General features: G+C 38.9%; 2 protein-coding genes across 2 annotated transcripts; both read left to right on the top strand.

The window, feature by feature from the left end:
* Window positions 1–3,721: 3,721 nt before the first annotated feature.
* On the top strand, window positions 3,722–7,995 carry MMP26 (matrix metallopeptidase 26). Its single transcript, XM_055317773.1, has 6 exons — window positions 3,722–3,820; window positions 5,328–5,548; window positions 6,326–6,474; window positions 7,038–7,163; window positions 7,655–7,816; window positions 7,895–7,995. Exons 1-6 carry the CDS (start codon window positions 3,722–3,724, stop codon window positions 7,993–7,995), a joined length of 858 nt encoding a protein of 285 aa, XP_055173748.1.
* A 7,153-nt stretch (window positions 7,996–15,148) lies between these two features.
* Window positions 15,149–16,096, top strand: LOC129504898 (olfactory receptor 51L1). The gene has a single exon (XM_055317772.1). It carries the CDS (start codon window positions 15,149–15,151, stop codon window positions 16,094–16,096), a length of 948 nt encoding a protein of 315 aa, XP_055173747.1.
* The last annotated feature ends 1,886 nt before the right edge of the window (window positions 16,097–17,982 follow it).

The following is a 17,982-nucleotide window of genomic DNA, read 5'->3' as shown; positions in this document are numbered from 1 at the left end:
TTGTATTATTTCCTAAACTATAGTTTATTCATCTTGGAAATGAAGATTAAGACTTATGTCACTGGGAGCTTTCAGTGCACAGTCATATTTTACAAATTTGAAAGAGGCCATAAGAAATAATCTGTCTTTACTTCATGCCTACCTAACAATAAACACCTCTGGTCCATAGATAGTCTTAACTCCACCTTGCCTTTTCCAGATTTAGAGTATTCTCTTCTCCAAATTTACCACAAATATCTTCAATCTTATTAATTCTTTTTTTTTTTTTAAATCTTTTTTTTAAAAATTTTTATTTATTTATGATAGTCACACACACACACACAGAGAGAGAGAGAGAGAGAGAGAGAGAGAGAGAGAGAGAGAGGAAGAGACACAGGCAGAGGGAGAAGCAGGCTCCATGCACCCGGAGCCCGACATGGGATTCGATCCCGGGTCTCCAGGATCGCGCCCTGGGCCGGCGGCAGGCGCCAAACCGCTGCGCCACCCAGGGATCCCTTATGGATCCCTTATTAATTCTTATATTGGATTATTCATTATTTATTTTTACCGATATCTTTAGAATATAGATTCCTTTTTTTAGAGTGTAAACTAGTTTTAACATTTCCACGTTAGGGGATCCCTGGGTGGCGCAGCAGTTTGACGCCTGCCTTTGGCCCAGGGTGCGATCCTGGGGACCCGGGATCGAATCCCACATTGGGCTTCCGGTGCATGGAGCCTGCTTCTCCCTCTGCCTGTGTCTCTGCCTCTCTCTCTGTCTGTGACTATCATAAATAAATAAAAATTTAAAAAAATTAAAAAAAAAAACATTTCCACTTTAAAAAAATCAACATAATTATATATGTCCTCATATAACCACAGATATTGCCATTTATAATATAGTCCTGTATTATTCATTTCTCTTATTTATTTAAAAAATTAATTATTTTTTAAGATTTTATTTATTTATTTGAGAGATGGAGAGAGAGAGAGAGAGAGAGAGAGAGAGAAAAAAAACAAGCAGAGGGAAGGACAGAGGGAGAAGCAGAATCCCCGCTGAGCAGAGAGCCCCAGGCAGGACTCCGTCCCAGGACCCTGAGATCGACCTGAGCCAAAGGCAGACACTTAGCCAACTGAGCTAAGGCACCCCAGGCACCTCCATAATACTTATTTTTAGGGAGGTATAATTAGCATATGCACAGATAACTAAATATAGTTTAGCAAGTTTGAAAAGTGAATCCACCTGTATTACCCAGATTCTAGTTAAGAAATAGGTGTCATTACTTGAGAAAGTTCCCTTGTATGTGTGTTTTACCATCAATCCTCCCTCCCTTCCACAAAAGAAATCTCTGCTCAGCTTTCCCTCCATAAATTAGTTTTGCCTTTTCTTGAACTTCATAAATGTAGCTATAATCACACATCTTTAGCTCAAGGTAATGTTTTTGATGTTGCCTGTTTTGTTACATGTGTCAGTAATTGGTTTCCTGTTGTTCTTGGGTAGTGGTCTGCTATCATCTATGTATCCAACTGTCTATTATCTATCTATCTATCATCTATTGATTTATTATCTATCTATCATCTATTATCTATGTACCTATCTTCTATCTACCTATTATCTATCAATCAATTGATTATCTGTCATCTATATATAATTTTGTTCACCCTTGTTGATGGAACATTTCAGTGTTTTTTTTTTATATAATTTTTTTAAAATTTTTATTTCTTTATGATAGTCACACACAGAGAGAGAGAGAGAGGCAGAGACACAGGCAGAGGGAGAAGCAGGCTCCATGCACCGGGAGGCCGACATGGGATTCAATCCCGGGTCTCCAGGATAGCGCCGTGGGCCAAAGGCAGGTGCTAAACCGCTGCGCCACCCAGGGATCCCACATTTCAGTGTTGAATTTGAAACTAACTTTATTCCTTAACTGCTTGATATTAGTATGTTATCTCTTATTTTCAAGTCCCATCTTATACCTATAAAATTGTAGTAATCCTCATCAAAAGCATAAAATACAGACTTATTTTATAATAGATACTCAATAATTGTTTTATAAGTTCTTATATGATTCTCAACTTCCATCCTTAAAACCCGTTATTTGATTTTTGTTTTAACTGTAGGCCCAAGGCCCAGAACTCTGGCTTCTATCCCATCTTGCCATCAGGTTAAGATTTAATGAAATTGTGGACCTGGTCTTATGCCAAGATCATGGTTGGCACAGTCCTCACACTTCTCTCTCACCACTCCCCAGTGCCAAATATTTCCAAGGCAGAGAAACCACAATCAAATATGGTATCTTTCCCAGCCATGAAGAAGATAGGGATGGGGATATGGAGCAGAAGGCTATAATCCTACAAAAGAGCATCAATGGAAGTTTCATTACCCTAGAAGGGCATGTTTTCAGGCCACAGGAGAAGGCAAACCAATTTGATTTATTGAGCCTGTGTTTGCAGGGACAATGACTGGATAATACCATGTTTAGGGAGTAGGCACTCCCCATAAGAAGAAAGAAATTTGATTAAAATCAGTTGTCTGAAGGAATTGATGTAGAGGTAGGGATCTAGAGTTTTGGAGGTGAACACCTCTACTTGCCCAATCCATTCTCTATCCTATTTGCGGAACCATTTTATCCCTTTGGTTAATCTGGGGAAACTGTCAGGAATAGGAGGGAGAGAGGTGCAGTCCTTGGAGGAGCAAATATAGCAGGGGTTCCTGTGATTGTCAAAGGATGAGCTCCTGAGGCCAAGAAATGGAAACGCATCCATTCACTTTGTCTTCCTCATTGGAAGCAGTTTCAGGTCTGGGCACTCAGAAGGTGCTCCACAGAGCGTGGTATTTGAATCATTCTCTCTGTGTCTCCAGGCCTTTGTTTCTGCTTCATTTTGTGTGTGTGTGTGTGTGTGTGTGTGTGTGAATGTAATAATATTTATAAAACAGCTTTTATCTATTGTGGTTTACTGTTACCAAGCTCAGTGCTAAGTTTCTGTAATATTATTAGTTTCCTTAATTTACAGATAAAAAGACAGGAGCTTCACAGTATTAAATAACTTGTTAAAGCAGATCAGCTTGTAGGTAGAAGAGTTAATATTCATACTCATATTTGTGGATTTCAAAGGCTATATAAATCTTTTGCTGTGTTTGTAAATCTCTGTGTTGGTCTCAATTTATTATTAATTGAATTATTTTCTTAAACATATTTTTAGCAACCTTATCATTCTGTGTGCTCCTATAACTCTTCTATATCGGTCTCAGAGATTTTTCATATTCTGATCTAGATTTTCACTACAGTGGACACTACCATCTTCCACAATTTCACAATCCTCTCTCTCTTCAGCTTCTGGAGTAAGGTAATATTTGTCTGTGACTAGTAAAGAAATTATTCTATGTGTAAAGCTGTAATAAATTGTTCTTTTGTTTCCTGTTTCTTGGAGGTTTTTTTCCTCCCTTTTAAATGACAATGTCCCCTATAACCTGATATATGTCAGTATTTCCTCTGCCAGGGCTGTGACCAGGTATCCAGAGGGCCATCAAGCATGAAATGAATGGGAAAATAAATCCTATGGCTGCTGTCGTCATGCTGACCACTATGCCTTCAGTTCAGAAAGGACAATGACAACACTAGCCAGTGCAAAGAAAGGGCAGACTAGCATCATGAGTCACTGGATGTGGCTGGCATGGCTATAAAGGCTCCATGATCAATGTTAGGTACATGAATTCAGGCAGGGGGAGAAATGAGCATTCGCCATGCAGACTTTCATCTTAAAGGTTACTGTTTTCCTGCCTTGGTGCCTGGCCTTCCCAGTGCCCCCTGCTACAGACCTTAAAGGACTGGACTTTGTTAAGGTAGGTGTGTTAACTGGACCATCTTATCACATTATTACTATTATGGGCTCTTCTTCCATTATGTGTTATATCTAAACAGTTACCACATGGTAGAAACTCATACATTAAAATTACATATTAAAACATTTTTCATTTTCTTCAATCTATAAGTGTTTTTTCTTCTGATTTTAGAAATAATGAAATCATTTTTAGGCCCCTAAAGTACTGTGCTTATGGTGCCTAGTAGATAGTTTAACTGCAGTGCTCTCCTCCCTGACTCTTAGCCTTCTGGAATGGCATAGAATGAACACCCAGGGTCTATATCTCTGAGTCTGGCAGGTGGTGAACAACCAGGAAAAATGATTTAAATGGACTAATAAATTTGTCCTTCCTATGGACTGAGAAACTTCCCAAAATGTCTATTACACACTTTCAAATTCCTCAAGAAACTATGAATTTGTTTCAGACATTTTCAGCATCCAAAATAACTGAAACTGCCATTAGTTGTGTGTTTCATAATTACTCAGGAACTGAGTAAAATTTACTGCTCATACTTAGCCCAGAAAAATGTGCTACATCATGTGCCTCTGAGTGCCCAGCCAATTCCACAATAAAATAAAGGCATAAAAATGCAATTTTTTTACAAAAATGCAAAAATTCACCATGAGTTCATATCAAGCACCAGCATAAGAACTGTGGTGTAGGTCAGGTAAAAATAGACATAAATACTGCTCTGAAAATACTGGAGTTCAAACATAGATACACATATAGCCTGACTAGAATATAAGGTCCCTTTTTCACCAGAAGTTGAAATTTAGTACCAGATGGTAAGAAAGTCAATAGAACTTGAATGAGTCAATGAGCCACAGGGAGTGGCTAATGAATGAGCTTTAAAAGAATAGTTTAATGGAATGGAATGCATAAATGCAAATAAATGGGGTATGTAGAAACAGATGTTATGTCTTGGGAATCATTCATTCTGTCCGGACTGAAGACACCTCAATGGGTCAGAAAGACCAGATGTGGGCAGCACCGGTGGCTCAGGGGTTTAGCGCCGCCTGAAGCCCAGGGTGTGATCCTGGAGACCTGGGATCGAGTGCCACGTAGGGCTCCCTGCATGGAGCCTGCTTCTCCCTCTGCTGTGTGTGTCTCTGTCTCTGTCTCTTACTCTCTCTCTCTCTCTGTGTCTCTCTCTCATGAATAAATAAAATCTTAAAAAAAAAAATAAAGATGTCATCTTCCCTGGGCAAGTCTCACCTAATATCTTATGACCGTTCTTGGGCCTCTCTATCCTGACACTGGATGCTTTGTTTCTGAAGAATTTTTAACAGGCTCTCTAGGTTTTCTTTTATTGTCTCCCCATGACAGGAGAATCAGGGATACTTGCCATCATTCAACTGACAACAAGAGGTTGAGGAAGGCCAGAGACACAAAGCCCCATCCTTCCCAGAACCTCAAATAAGGCTCTGCCCCGGGTGCAAGTCTGTCCTTATCCTAAGTACACATCACTTCCCTGTCTCTCACCCAGAACTATTTCCATCAGCTTTTCCTGACCAAGAGGGAGTTGCCACTCTTCACCCAAGAGGACAAGATACAGCGCCTGAAGCAGTTCCATCTGAACGAGACAGGCCTACAGGATGAGCAGATGCTGGTTGTGTCACGTCAGCCCCACTGTGGAGGAAATGATGGGGCTAAGGACTCCACTTTCCCAGGAAGTTCTACGTGGGATAAGCACACTCTGACCTACAGGTGTTTGTTGTTAGGGCCAGGAAGCAATGAGTGCTTCCTGGAGGCACTTCTACTGACTTCTGCCTAGTTAAATCCTTTTTTTGGAAATGTGTGTTTGTGGAGGGGACGGTGTTTATAGCACAGGATTTTGATATATTTTTGCTCCTTCTCTCAGTTACTTCTATTCTTCTATGGGGGATCTGAAGTGTATTAGAGACATCCAAAGCCAAGCAATACTAACCTATGTAGAATGCTGTACATTTTTCAATTGAATCCACATTGATTCTTTTTTCATAATTACTTTGTAAGGCTGTGGTTCTCACATTTCAATTTACATAAGAATGTGGGAAATTTGATAAAATTCTTAGAAATCGGGATCCCTGGGTGGCGCAGCGGTTTGGCGCCTGCCTTTGGCCCAGGGCGTGATCCTGGAGACCCGGGATCGAATCCCACATCGGGCTCCTGGTGCCTGGAGCCTGCTTCTCCCTCTGCCTATGTCTCTACCTCTCTCTCTCTCACTGTGTGCCTATCATAAAATATATATATATATATATATATATATATATATATATATATATATATATATATATAAATTCTCAGAAATCTAACAAATATCTAAATTATTAGGAACCTATATTGTGCAGATTTAACTCTTTGAGAATTTACTCCATCTTACAGATGAGCAAAATGAGACCCCAAAATATTAAGTGTTTTGCTCTAAAGCAGAGTTATTCTTTTTTAGATGTAGGATAATTCCCATAACTCTGAGCTATTCCACTTAAAGATTTCTTCTTTCAGGATTATCAATTACCCAAGAGATATAAACCCATCCACAGTGAAAAATATCATGCAAAATGCAGTTTCCATCTGGAGTAATGTGACCCCTCTGATTTTCCAGCAAGTGAAAAGTCAAGATGCAGATATCAAGATTTCTTTTTGGGACTTAGGTAAGAAACAACATAAGAGGGAGGGTGTGGTGTCCCATGTAAAGGGAAAATGGTCTCAATCCATAAACAAAAATCTAGTCCATCTAGTCTAGCTTTTGAAAAAAAAATCAGGCAAACCTAATGGAAATCAATAAGTCTATAATACAGAGAAGACATCTTTTAGTACAATGCAGCAGGAGGTAGGAGAGGAGATGCACCATGGTGTGAACAGAGTAAAAAAGGGTGGTTGTGTAGCCCTCAAATCTGTTTAAATCCTGTTCAGCCTGTTGATAAAACACTGCAGAGTCTAAGTTTCCTTCTCTGTTTTCCTTCCATTTTGAGAAGAGTTTTTGTGTCACATATAACCTTCACTCAATCTCTGCCTCTTTTCTTCTTTTACCACAGAAGATAGTGGCTAGATTTTTGCTGTCACGCCATTCTCCTGCACAGATGGTGCCTTAGGCCTCTCATACCTCTCACAGTATCCAGTTGCACGGTACTCTAAGGCACGAAGGCTTACCAAGACCACTCCCACCCTTTCCCTGATCTCTCATTGTGACAATAGCTTCTGTCATTATCCACAGCCCATGGAGATTGTTGGCCCTTTGACGGACCAGGTGGTGTCTTAGGTCATGCCTTTTTACCAAATTCTAGAACTCCAGGAGTTATCCACTTTGACAGAGGAGAACATTGGTCAACTTCATACAGAGGTAAAGAAAGACCTTACCTGGTAGGGATGCTAGAACTCTCTGGGAGCACAGGTTTTGGTAATGATGGTTTTCCTTTAGGCTTAGAATGTAGTACAGAGAATAAAGGAAAGAACTCGGCATGGCCAGGGGAGGTGGGAAGATTTGGCTGAGGAATTGGTTCTCCTATTTGAGTGGGAGAAAGTGTGATCATTTCTGAACTAAGATGCTCCTATCATAAATACATTGTCACATTTGTTTTTCTCTCTTTATATCTTTGCTTCCATTCATCAGTGTCTCAATTTTCTGCATGCTTCTTGCTCACTTCCAGTTTATCTGGCCATCTATTTTGCCATTCTATTTCCCATCTAGATTCCTTCCCTGTCTGCTTGCCTTTTCTTGCTCTCTAACATTTGTTATTTCCTCCTTTTCTGTTCTCTCTTTTTTTCTTCCGTCTTTTTTTCTGCCTTATTTATTTATAGTTAATATTTATACTTTTGTCTGTACCTTTTCAGGGTTTAATCTGTTCCTGGTTGCCATTCATGAGCTAGGTCATTCCCTGGGCCTGCTGCACTCCAAGAGTCTGAACTCCATAATGTACCCTAGATATGTGAATCGGGACCCTAGAACCTTCCATCTTGATGGTGATGATATCAAAAGAATCCAGCAACTCTACGGTCTGTGCCTGCTGGAAGGGAGGGTATCTGGGCAGGAAATTCTACTTGGAGTTTACTGTTTTCTTCTGTCCTCATAAGGAGAAAGATGTTCATCTGAAATGCCCCAGTGCTGGCACAGAAGAATCATTCAACCTGGGTTTCAGTGGTTTCACTGGAAGACAAAGAACTCAAAGCCTTAACACATCCTTGGAGACTGCATGAACAGACCCCTAAAGAATGGAACCTCATCAAGGCAGCTGAGTCAAAGTTCAGAACATTCTGGGTCCCAATAAAGATGGTTTTTAGGGGTAAAAATTTGTTCTTACAATTTGGTATGTCTCAGCATTTCCTATATTAACTCACTGTGATCAAGATGAGAGAGAAGAGTATAATAGAATGAAGAACTTTAGCAGAGAACTTTGTCATGGAACTCTCAAATTAGCTGAAAAGATAAGAAAAAATAAGATTAGGAATAAACCATTCATATGTTATTACAAGGGTAGTGTTTGAGGAATGCAATTTATGCTGTATTGAAGATTGCAGCTATAGAAACCAAATGTTAGGATGGTGACCTATCCACTTATTAGTTCTGAGACTTTCAGCAAATTATTTACTTCCTTATAACTCAGTTTTGCATTTGTTAAATCATTGTAATTATCTATGGTCATAAGTCTAAGTGCTGTAATGAATGTAAACCATTTTAGTGCTTGGCAGCACAGTTTTCAGGTATTATTGAGGAAGGATAATTTTTCTCAACCATTTAAACTTCTTCCATCTGGGGGCACCTGGGTGTTTCAGTGGTTGAGTATCTGCCTTTGGCTCAAGTTGTGATCTCAGGGTCCTGGGACCAAATTCCACATCAGGCTCCCTGCAGGAGAGCTTCTCCCCTGCCTGTGTCTCTGCCACTCTCTGTGTGTCTCTCAAGAATAAATAAATAAAATCTTTAAAAAAAAATAAATTTCTTCCATCTGGTCTAAGAATGAAATTGACATGAAACAGATTAACAGGAGACAGAAAACAAAGATTAAATACATGTACATGGAAGCACAATGATAAAATTGAAACCCAAAGAAATGCCCAAGCAGGTAGCTTTTACACTTTCTATACAAAAAAAATATAAATCTGTGAGGAATTGACAGGACAAAGAAAACTTTCATGTTTGGGAGCTTCAAATTAGTGAAGAACTCTAAACAGAATTTGAGCTGAGGCAGTACATTAGTAAAAAGTAACAAGGATAGTTTATACATCTTTCTCAGCTCTAAATTCCCAGTTTCTGGTGATAAAGATGTCTCTTAACTTGGTATAGGGAAGGCACTCTTCACAAAGGAGAAGGGTATGCTTCCTGCTTTCTAGGGACACAGGTAGAGGGTATTCAGAAAGCTCTTTTTGTTCTGGTTGTTCCTTAAGTAACTTTTATTTAAAATAATTCATATGCTGGGGCACCTGAATGACTCAGTTGGTTGAGCATCCAGCTCTTGGTGTTGGCTCAGGTCATGATCTCAGGATTGTAAGACTGAGCCACATGTGAGGTTTTGAAATCAGTGTAGAGTCTGCTTCTCCTTCTCTCTCTGCTCCTACCCCATTCATGCTCTCTCTCAAATATAAACAAATAAATAAATAAATAAATAAATAAATAAATAAAATCTTTAAAAAATAAAATAATCAATATGCCAAAGTGGCACATTATGGGGTGACCTTGCCTTGATGCCTACACTTTACATTTTACATCCCAAATAGAATTACTTAATATGAAAAAAAATTATTTAAATTCAATTTGCCAACATACAGTATAACACCCAGTGCTCATACATCGTCTTCCTTAGTGTCCTTCACCCAGTCACACCATCCCCCCCACCCTCTTCCCCTTCTGCAATTCTTTGTTTCCCAGAGTTAAGAGTCTCTCATGGTTTATTTCCCCTCTTATTTTTCTTCCCGCTCAGTTTCCCTCCTTTCCCTTTTAATCCCTTTCACTATTCTCTTAATATATGCTTTTGGAAGGGATGCCTGAGTGGCTCAGTGGTTGAGCATCTGCCTTTGGTTCAGGTGGTGATCCCGGGGTCCTGGGATCAAGTTCTGCATCAGGCTCCCCACAGGGAGGCTGCTTCTTCCTCTGCCTATTGTCGCTGCCTCTTCCTCTGTGTCTCTCACGCATAAACAAAAAAAAAATCTTTAAAAAATATTACTTTTGGAGAACTTAACCTCTGACAATTGATTTTTTTAAAGATCAATGAAATTATTTATCTGCTATACGAACTGGCAAGTATAAAAGAGAGAATGCATATAAAACCAACATCAGTAATGAGAAAAGACAATATATGGATGCTTCTAAAGACATTGAAATATCATAAAGATGTATAATGAATAACTTTTAGTTAATAGATATAAAAATATACACCTAAAACATACATTCTTAGTTAACCATAGCTTATGAAAATAGGCAAAGGGAGAAATAGAAAATCTAGGTAGCCCTGTAAATGTTTAAAAATATAACCTATAATTATATTTCTTCACAAGGAGCTCCAAAACTGACAAAGAAAATCTGAACCTTCTTTTAACTGTTATCTATCAAAACTATATGTAAAATCTACCCCTGGATAGCCAGTTAATAAAGACATCATGCCAACCATATGCAAAATCTCCCAATTGGGAAAAAAATGACTTTCCTAGCTTATTCCCAAGCTCTGCATAATCTTATTGCAAAATATGACAAAAGCATTATAAGTAAGAAAAATTTCAGGGCATGCTTACTGATGAACATAGATGTAAAAATCCTAAACAGAACATTAACAAATTAAACCTGGCAATAAATTAGGGAAGGTAAAGTAACATGTCCAATTTGGGTTTATTCTAGAAATGTGAAGTTGATATTTAAAAATCAATCAATATAATTAATCACTTTAATAGGATAATAAAAGAAAATCATGAATCATATAAATCATATTTTAAAAGTATAAAACAATATTGAGAAAAAAAATGACTACCTTAATGAAGTCTGTGTTCTTGAATTGGAAGACCTGGTAACCTAAAAATTTTAATTCTCCATTCACAATGAAAATCCCAATATATAGCTTAGTGGAAATTGATAAGCTGTAGACAACATTTATAAGTAAATGCAAAAAAAAATGGATAGCCAAGTAATAAGCTAAAAAAAGGGGTGCCTGGTTGGCTCAGTGGTCAAGCATCTGCCTTTGGTGCAGGGCATGATCCTGGGGTCCTGAGATCAAATCCCACATCGGGGTCCCCTTGGGGAGCCTTCTTCTCCCTCTGCCTGTGTCTCTGACTCTCTCTGTTTCTCTCATGAACAAATAAATAAAATCTTAAAAAAAAGAATGTAATAGGAAGCCATGCTCTATATTAAGCACAGTGAAAGTAGTGATGAATGGTTTTTGCCTTTACAGAACTTAGTATAAGGACTTGAATCCTATTGTTGTTTAATAAATGAATATTAAGTACACAACCGATGAACATCCTATTTGGTGAGAAGTTGTAAATACCTTATAACAGAGGGGCCTCTCTGCACTTAATTACCACAGTTCTATATGGATGCCCCTAATGAAACTGAAGTTTCAGTATCCTTCTGGGTTGGAGTAGTTGTGCATATGCTCATTCAAGAAGAGAAAACTGTAACATTTGAAAGAGAGGACTGGGAGTGGTAGAGAGAAGGAGGGATCCATTTATACAATTTTCAGGATCATAATCATATGTTCTTGGCACAGCTGTGATTAGGGTTGTTTATTTCATCTCTGGGGACCCATCGGATTCTGACATCACTCCCACTTTCTATCCTAGGAGAAACCAGGAGTATTTATAGAGAGGTAGAATATTCAAGCCTCACTATTCATGGAATCAAAGGTTTTCAGGACCTGAGGTTCATGAAGAATCAAAACAGTAGCATCTGTTAGTTATCAGTACAGGAGTGACCTTCAGAAAGAGTAGGAAGTTCTTCTTAGGTGAGAGATAAACCAAAAACAGAACTAAAAGCAGATAAATGAAAAGCAATAAAAGGACTGGAAAAAGATCTAATTACACCTTTTTGTGAAACAACATAAATTTAGGTGAAGCAAAATAGAAGAAACTGGCAGCAGGGGGAAGATTAGAAAGGATAAAGATGCTTAGAAAGTAAATTAAATGGCAGAGAGAGAGAAAGCCCCAGAGATAGAAACAGAAAGAGAATATGCTTTTACCTCCAGCAGAGGAAAGTCTAGGCAGAGAAAAAACACAATGAAACTGGATCCTTTGGGAAACTGGCTCCTGATTGCATGATTAGACGTTTATATTGATGTGATTACCTTATGTGTAAATTTCAGGTAAGTGTAATTTTTAAATTACCAATAAACAGTAGGTAGATTTTGGCACAGTGTGTGTTAACCTACAAAGGCTGAAGAGAGTAAAATCATTAGGAAAATGCACAGTTTATGTAGGAGGGGAAAGTGAGTGTCATTTTCTTTAGAAGTAGACAACTTGAAATGTATGACATATCATAATATCTTCTTTCAATGATTTTAAGATAGGCTGGTCAGTGAGGAGAAGACAGTTTTGAAGACCCCAAGCAAGACCCCAGAGAGGCTGGGTTCTCACCCTCAGTGCCTCTCCCTTAATTACTTGGAATAGGTGAGTGTGTAATGCAAGTCTTCATGCTTTGCCCTTGAAATGTCTTGATATCAGTCTCACCCTCTTATGACTATTTCTTTTTCAATTTACTGTGACTAAATTGTGTTCAAATAAGTCAAGAACCCCAAAGAATCATTGTTAATAACATAGAAATAGAGTCATAAGAAAATGAACAGAGAAAGGACAACCATAAAGGGACTGAAAAAAAAAAGTGAAAGCCATGGCATGCTCAATGAGAGAGAAGGACAAGAAAGAGCACAATAGGGATACTCCCACCTGTTCCAGCTTTAAATACATGCACAGGCCTGCAACTGAAGTTTTCTAAACCTTGCAACCTGAGTTTAGAGGGCTCAGATCACAGAGAAAGGCATATCAAAATACCAATGATCCACTTTATTTTCTGCAACTTCTCTAAGAATTAAAAAAATAAAGTGAAGAGAAAACATAGGATGATTTCCTGACAGAGTAAAGTAAACTACTTTTCCTTTGTGGCCACAATACAGTCTCTTTTTGTGTGTATGGGAGTGGATGTGTGCGTGTGTGCACATGCCCATGTGTGCTATACACTTCAGTGCTAATGCCTAGAGTGTTTTCATGAGCTGAGATTTAGAACAGAAATTTTAAAAAAAGTTTTCTGAGTGAAAAGAGGAAAAAGAAAGTCAGCTATGGACTTCAGTAGACTAGAGAGAAAAATGTGGCTTGGAGGTAAAGAAAGAGAAATGCATGGAACTGGTAGTCTCCCTGGTAGATGCAGCCTGCTTTCTCTAAGACAAGGGACCCAGTGAAAGCTCGGTTTGGACCACTTGGGGCTTAAGAAGAGGACCAGGGAGGTGTCTCCCTCCTAGACAATGGGATGCCTGGATTTGGGGGGAAAAGGAGATAATGGCAAGTCTGTCCTACTGCAGGAAGAGGATGGTTTGGTATTTCCTTTTGTTCCCCAGCTTGTAGATGCCAAGCCAAAATTTTCTTTGGAATTATAAATTGTTCAGGCTGAGGACTTTCAGTGTTTACACTATAAAATGCAGATAAAAATCCATCAAGAGGTGAAAATTTGAAGACTAAAAAGAATTTTAAAAAAATTAAATAGAGGCAATAAAAGGTTAGTGCTGGACAAATGGAGCCAATGGACCAATCTGGTGCTACATTTAGAAAGATCTTCACTTCAGGCCGGACCTGAAATCTGTATAGAATTTTAAGAGTCCAGAGAATAAGAGTCTACAAGGAAGGATGGGGGAGATCCTGAGATGTTGCAGCAGAGATATCTGTCTTTAAGGGATGGGGTAAGTAAGGGCACTCAGGTGACTCAGTTGTTTAAGCCTATGACTCTTGATTTCAGCTCTGGTCATGATCTCAGAGTCATGAGACTGAGCCCCAAGTCAGGTTCAGCACTGGGCAAGGAGCCTGCTTAGGATTTTCTCTCTCCCTCTCTCCCTCTCTCTCTGTTCCTCCCCCTAGCTTCTCATGTACGTTCTCTCTCCTTCTCTCTCTCTCTCTCTTTATAAAGAGAGAGAGGAAAAAAAGGATGGGGTACATGAAGAATTTTCTCAAGGATAGTCAATGGCATTAGACAAGGCTAAAATAAGGAAGCAGAGAACTGAAGGGGCAGAGAACCCCATAGGGCTTAGCTGCTGTACCCAATGCCATCTGCCCCAGGAATAGCAAGGCCAGCATCAGTGGAGGCTAACACAGTGAAGATTGCTCAGGGAAAGTAAAACCAGATATTAGAATTTTATTTTGCAAAGGGACAAAGAACTTGGTTGTTTCTAAGAGGCATTGATGGTGGATGCTAAAGATTACATCTCCGGTATTGCTATGGATTCATGGATGTGCAAATGGATCATAAAATTGGGAAAACATTTAATATTTACTTTGAGTGTTTTAAAAAATGAGATTATAAACATAATTTTGAGAAGAAAAAAGTGCAAGAAAAGATCAACAGAAATGAAGTAGGTATTACTCATTATTACCAACAAATATCTGATTTAAATATATTGTTTTATTTTGTGGGAAGGCATATAGAAAGAGTTTAATAGTTACATTGTGGTCTTTCAATATATTTATCATAATATGTATTTTCTTCCTACTGTGAGGAATTTGAATTAAGGAAGAACTGCTATATTAAAAAGCTAAAAAATATGCAAGTGTGCCAGGATTATGGACTTTACTCTTTTACATGTCCCCTTTTAATATAACGTGGTATTTATTTTTTATTATTAAAATATTAAATATTCTCAATTTTAAAATATGGTAAAGTGTTGTATAAAAGCAAATATGAAGGGAAATCATGTTGAGTCCTTGGCAATAGCCCAATTATGAATTAAGAGATAGCCAGAAGCCACAAATGATGAACTCAAGAGCATCACTAACAGGAAACTTATGCAAATCCATAGACATTTATTCTGACTTTTCTCTGTTTTAATTTGTATAAGGTTTGGTAAATATTTCTTTATCTACTCTTCTGTTGCTTCAATTTTTAGTGTCCTCAGTGCAAATTCATCAGCATTCTTGTCAGAGATGACCAGATTTGTGTGGTACGCACTTTTTGTTCTGGAAGTTAGTGCTCTTTGCTACTGGGAACTGTTTCTCATAGAAGAACCATAAGAGGTACCTCCTTCCTTTCTCTGTGAGGTTGGAGGAAAGATAAACTGTATCCTGATTGCACTGCTTATGTTCACAAGGGATAACTTTGAGGGATAAAAAGGGAAAACAGAAAACATTCTTCACTATATGCCAAGGGTCACCATGGTGGTCTGGAATAACAATAACACTCTGGAGCCCATATTTATTCTGAAGGGATTTCCTGGGTTGGAGTGTGTTCATTCTTGGTTCTCAATCCCTTTCTGTCTTGCGTACTTGGTAGCATTTATTGGTAATGTCACCATCCTCTCTGTCATCTGGATAGAGTCCTCACTCCACCAGCCCATGTATTACTTTCTTTCCATCTTGGCACTGACTGACCTAGGCATGTCCATGTCCACACTTCCCACCATGCTTGCTGTGTTATGGCTGGATGCTAGAGAGATCCAGGCAAGTGCTTGCTATGCTCAGCTCTTCTTCATCCACACATTCACATTCCTGGAGTCTTCGGTGCTATTGGCCATGGCCTTCGATCGTTTTGTTGCTATCTGCTGTCCACTGCACTACACCACCATCCTTAACAACAGTGTAATAGGCAAGATTGCCCTGGCCTGCTTGCTAAGAAGCATGGGAGTTGTACTTCCTACACCTTTGCTACTGAGACGTTATCACTACTGCCATGTCAATGCCCTTTCCCATGCCTTCTGTTTGCACCAAGACGTTCTCAAATTGTCCTGTTCAGATGCCAGGATCAGCAGTGTCTATGGACTGTATGTAGTCATCACCACACTGGGCATGGATTCAGTCTTCATACTTCTTTCTTATGTCCTGATTTTGAATGCTGTGCTGGGCATAGCATCTCATGAAGAGCGGCTAAAGGCACTCAACACATGTGTGTCCCATATCTGCGTGGTGCTCATTTTCTTTGTGCCAGTTATTGGGGTGTCAATGGTCCATCGCTTTGGGAAACATCTGTCTCCCATAGTTCACATCATCATGGCTGATATTTACTTGCTTTTCCCCCCAGTACTTAACCCTATTGTCTATAGTGTCAGGACAAAGCAGATTCGTATAAGAATTTTCCACAAGTTAAGACTAGGGAGGAGGCTTTAAATAACCTCTTTCCTCAGGTTTTCCCACTGAAAAATCTTGAGGCAGCTGTCTGAGTAGATGAGAAGTAAAATAATTGGGACTTGATCATCTGCTTAAATTTATAATTCTTTTACTTCCTACATATGTGATCTCAGTTCATTAACAACTCTTAGGAGATTCATGTTTTTCATAGCCAAATTGTGGTAAATATGTTCTTTTCTATCCCCAAAATAATTATGAGACTTATAAAAGGCAACGTGTGTCAAAAAATATTACTTTTGAGCAGCCCGGGTGGCTCAGTGGTTTAGCGCCGCCTTTGGCCCAGGGTGTGATCCTGGAGACCCGGGATTGAGTCCCACATCAGGCTCCCTGCATGGAGCCTGCTTCTCCCTCTCTCTGTGTCTCTCATGAATAAATAAATAAAATATTTTAAAAAATTACTTTGGATGTTATTTGTTGATGTTATATTATTAATATGAATTCCAATAATAGCAATAACTTTCTTCATAAAATACAACTGTTTATATAATTTCTCACATTGATGATCCAGAAATCAATCTGTCTCTCATTTGCTCATATTGTGTCTCTCATGACAAAAGGTCATATTTTTATGAAGAGATTTCTGAGGATGCCAGGGTGGCTCAGTAGTTGAGCATTTGCATTCAGCTCAGGGCGTGATCCTAGAGTCTCAGGATCGAGTCCTGCATACACCTTCCTGCATGGAGCCTGTTTCTCCCTCTGCCTATGTCTCTCTCTCTCTCTCTCTCTCTCTCTCTGTGTGTGTGTGTGTGTGTGTATGTCTCTCATAAATAAATAAATAAATAAATAAATAAATAAATAAATAATGAATAAATAAAATCTTTTTTTAAAAAAAGAAGATTTCTGACTTCTTGGGGCAGGTTTGGAGTTTGAGTTCTTTTTTTTTTAAGATTGTATTTATTTATTATTTGACGCACACACACACAGAGAAAGAGAATGAGAAAGAGAATATGAGAGAGCGCACAAGCAGGCAGAGCAGCAGGCAGAGGGAGAGGAAGAAGCAGACTCCCCATTGAGCAGGGAACCCAAGGTGGGGCTCAATCCCAAGACTCAGGAATCATGACCTGAGCTGAAGGCAGGCTGCTTAACCAGCTGAGCCACTCAGATGTCCTAGAATTTGAGTTCTTTTTTTTTTAAGATTTTATTTATTTATTCATGATAGTCACACAGAGAGAAAGAGAGAGAGAGGCAGAGACATAGGCAGAGGGAGAAGCAGGCTCCATGCAGGGAGCCGGACGTGGGATTCGATCCCGGGTCTCCAGGATCGTGCCCTGGGCCAAAGGCAGGCGCTAAACCGCTGCGCCACCCAGGGATCCCCTAGAATTTGAGTTCTTTACAAGACTTTGAACTTCTACTGTGACTGTTGGCTATCGACTGTTTTAACTTCACCATTGCACAATGGTGTGTCTTTTCTCCCCTAGCCACCTTAGATCTATCAGCTTCTTCAATTTATAACCAATACTGAGGCAGACATATGGGAGTTGCTCTAGAAAGCCTGACAATCTAAATACCTAGGCAAATGTGTAGATTCCCTATTCAACAGCACAGAATTTCATGTATTCATCAGTGACTGGGTTGGGAACTGTGCAAAGTAACTATCCTTATCTTTTAATAAAATGTTCTCTTATTCTACATATCTGTATAGATCTTCAATATCATCTTTATCAATTTCTTTATTGCCAATAACCTGTTATTTTTCTTCCTCACTAAGATGATTTACACATATGCTTTCATTGGTGATATTTTATTATTTAATATATATTCACTTTCTTCTTAGGTGTACTGAAAAGTTTTTGAGCATGAGGTCATGACAGCTACACTAATACATCACTCTGGGGCTGGCCTCATCCAAACATCATAAGTACTCA

Source organism: Nyctereutes procyonoides, unplaced genomic scaffold (genome assembly GCF_905146905.1).
Source record: "Nyctereutes procyonoides isolate TBG_1078 unplaced genomic scaffold, NYPRO_anot_genome, whole genome shotgun sequence".
Lineage (NCBI taxonomy): Eukaryota > Metazoa > Chordata > Mammalia > Carnivora > Canidae > Nyctereutes > Nyctereutes procyonoides.
The sequence above is the reverse complement of the archived record's forward strand: the minus strand, read 5'-3'. Positions and strand labels throughout refer to the sequence as shown.

Coding starts and splice junctions, on each gene's coding strand:
- MMP26 (XM_055317773.1), top strand. CDS start 3,722: ATGCAGACTTTCATCTTAAAGGTTACTGTTTTCCTGCCTTGGTGCCTG. Junction 3,821..5,327: donor AAGGACTGGACTTTGTTAAG/GTAGGTGTGTTA, acceptor TCTCTCACCCAG/AACTATTTCCATCAGCTTTT. Junction 6,475..7,037: donor GATTTCTTTTTGGGACTTAG/GTAAGAAACAAC, acceptor CATTATCCACAG/CCCATGGAGATTGTTGGCCC.
- LOC129504898 (XM_055317772.1), top strand. CDS start 15,149: ATGGTGGTCTGGAATAACAATAACACTCTGGAGCCCATATTTATTCTG.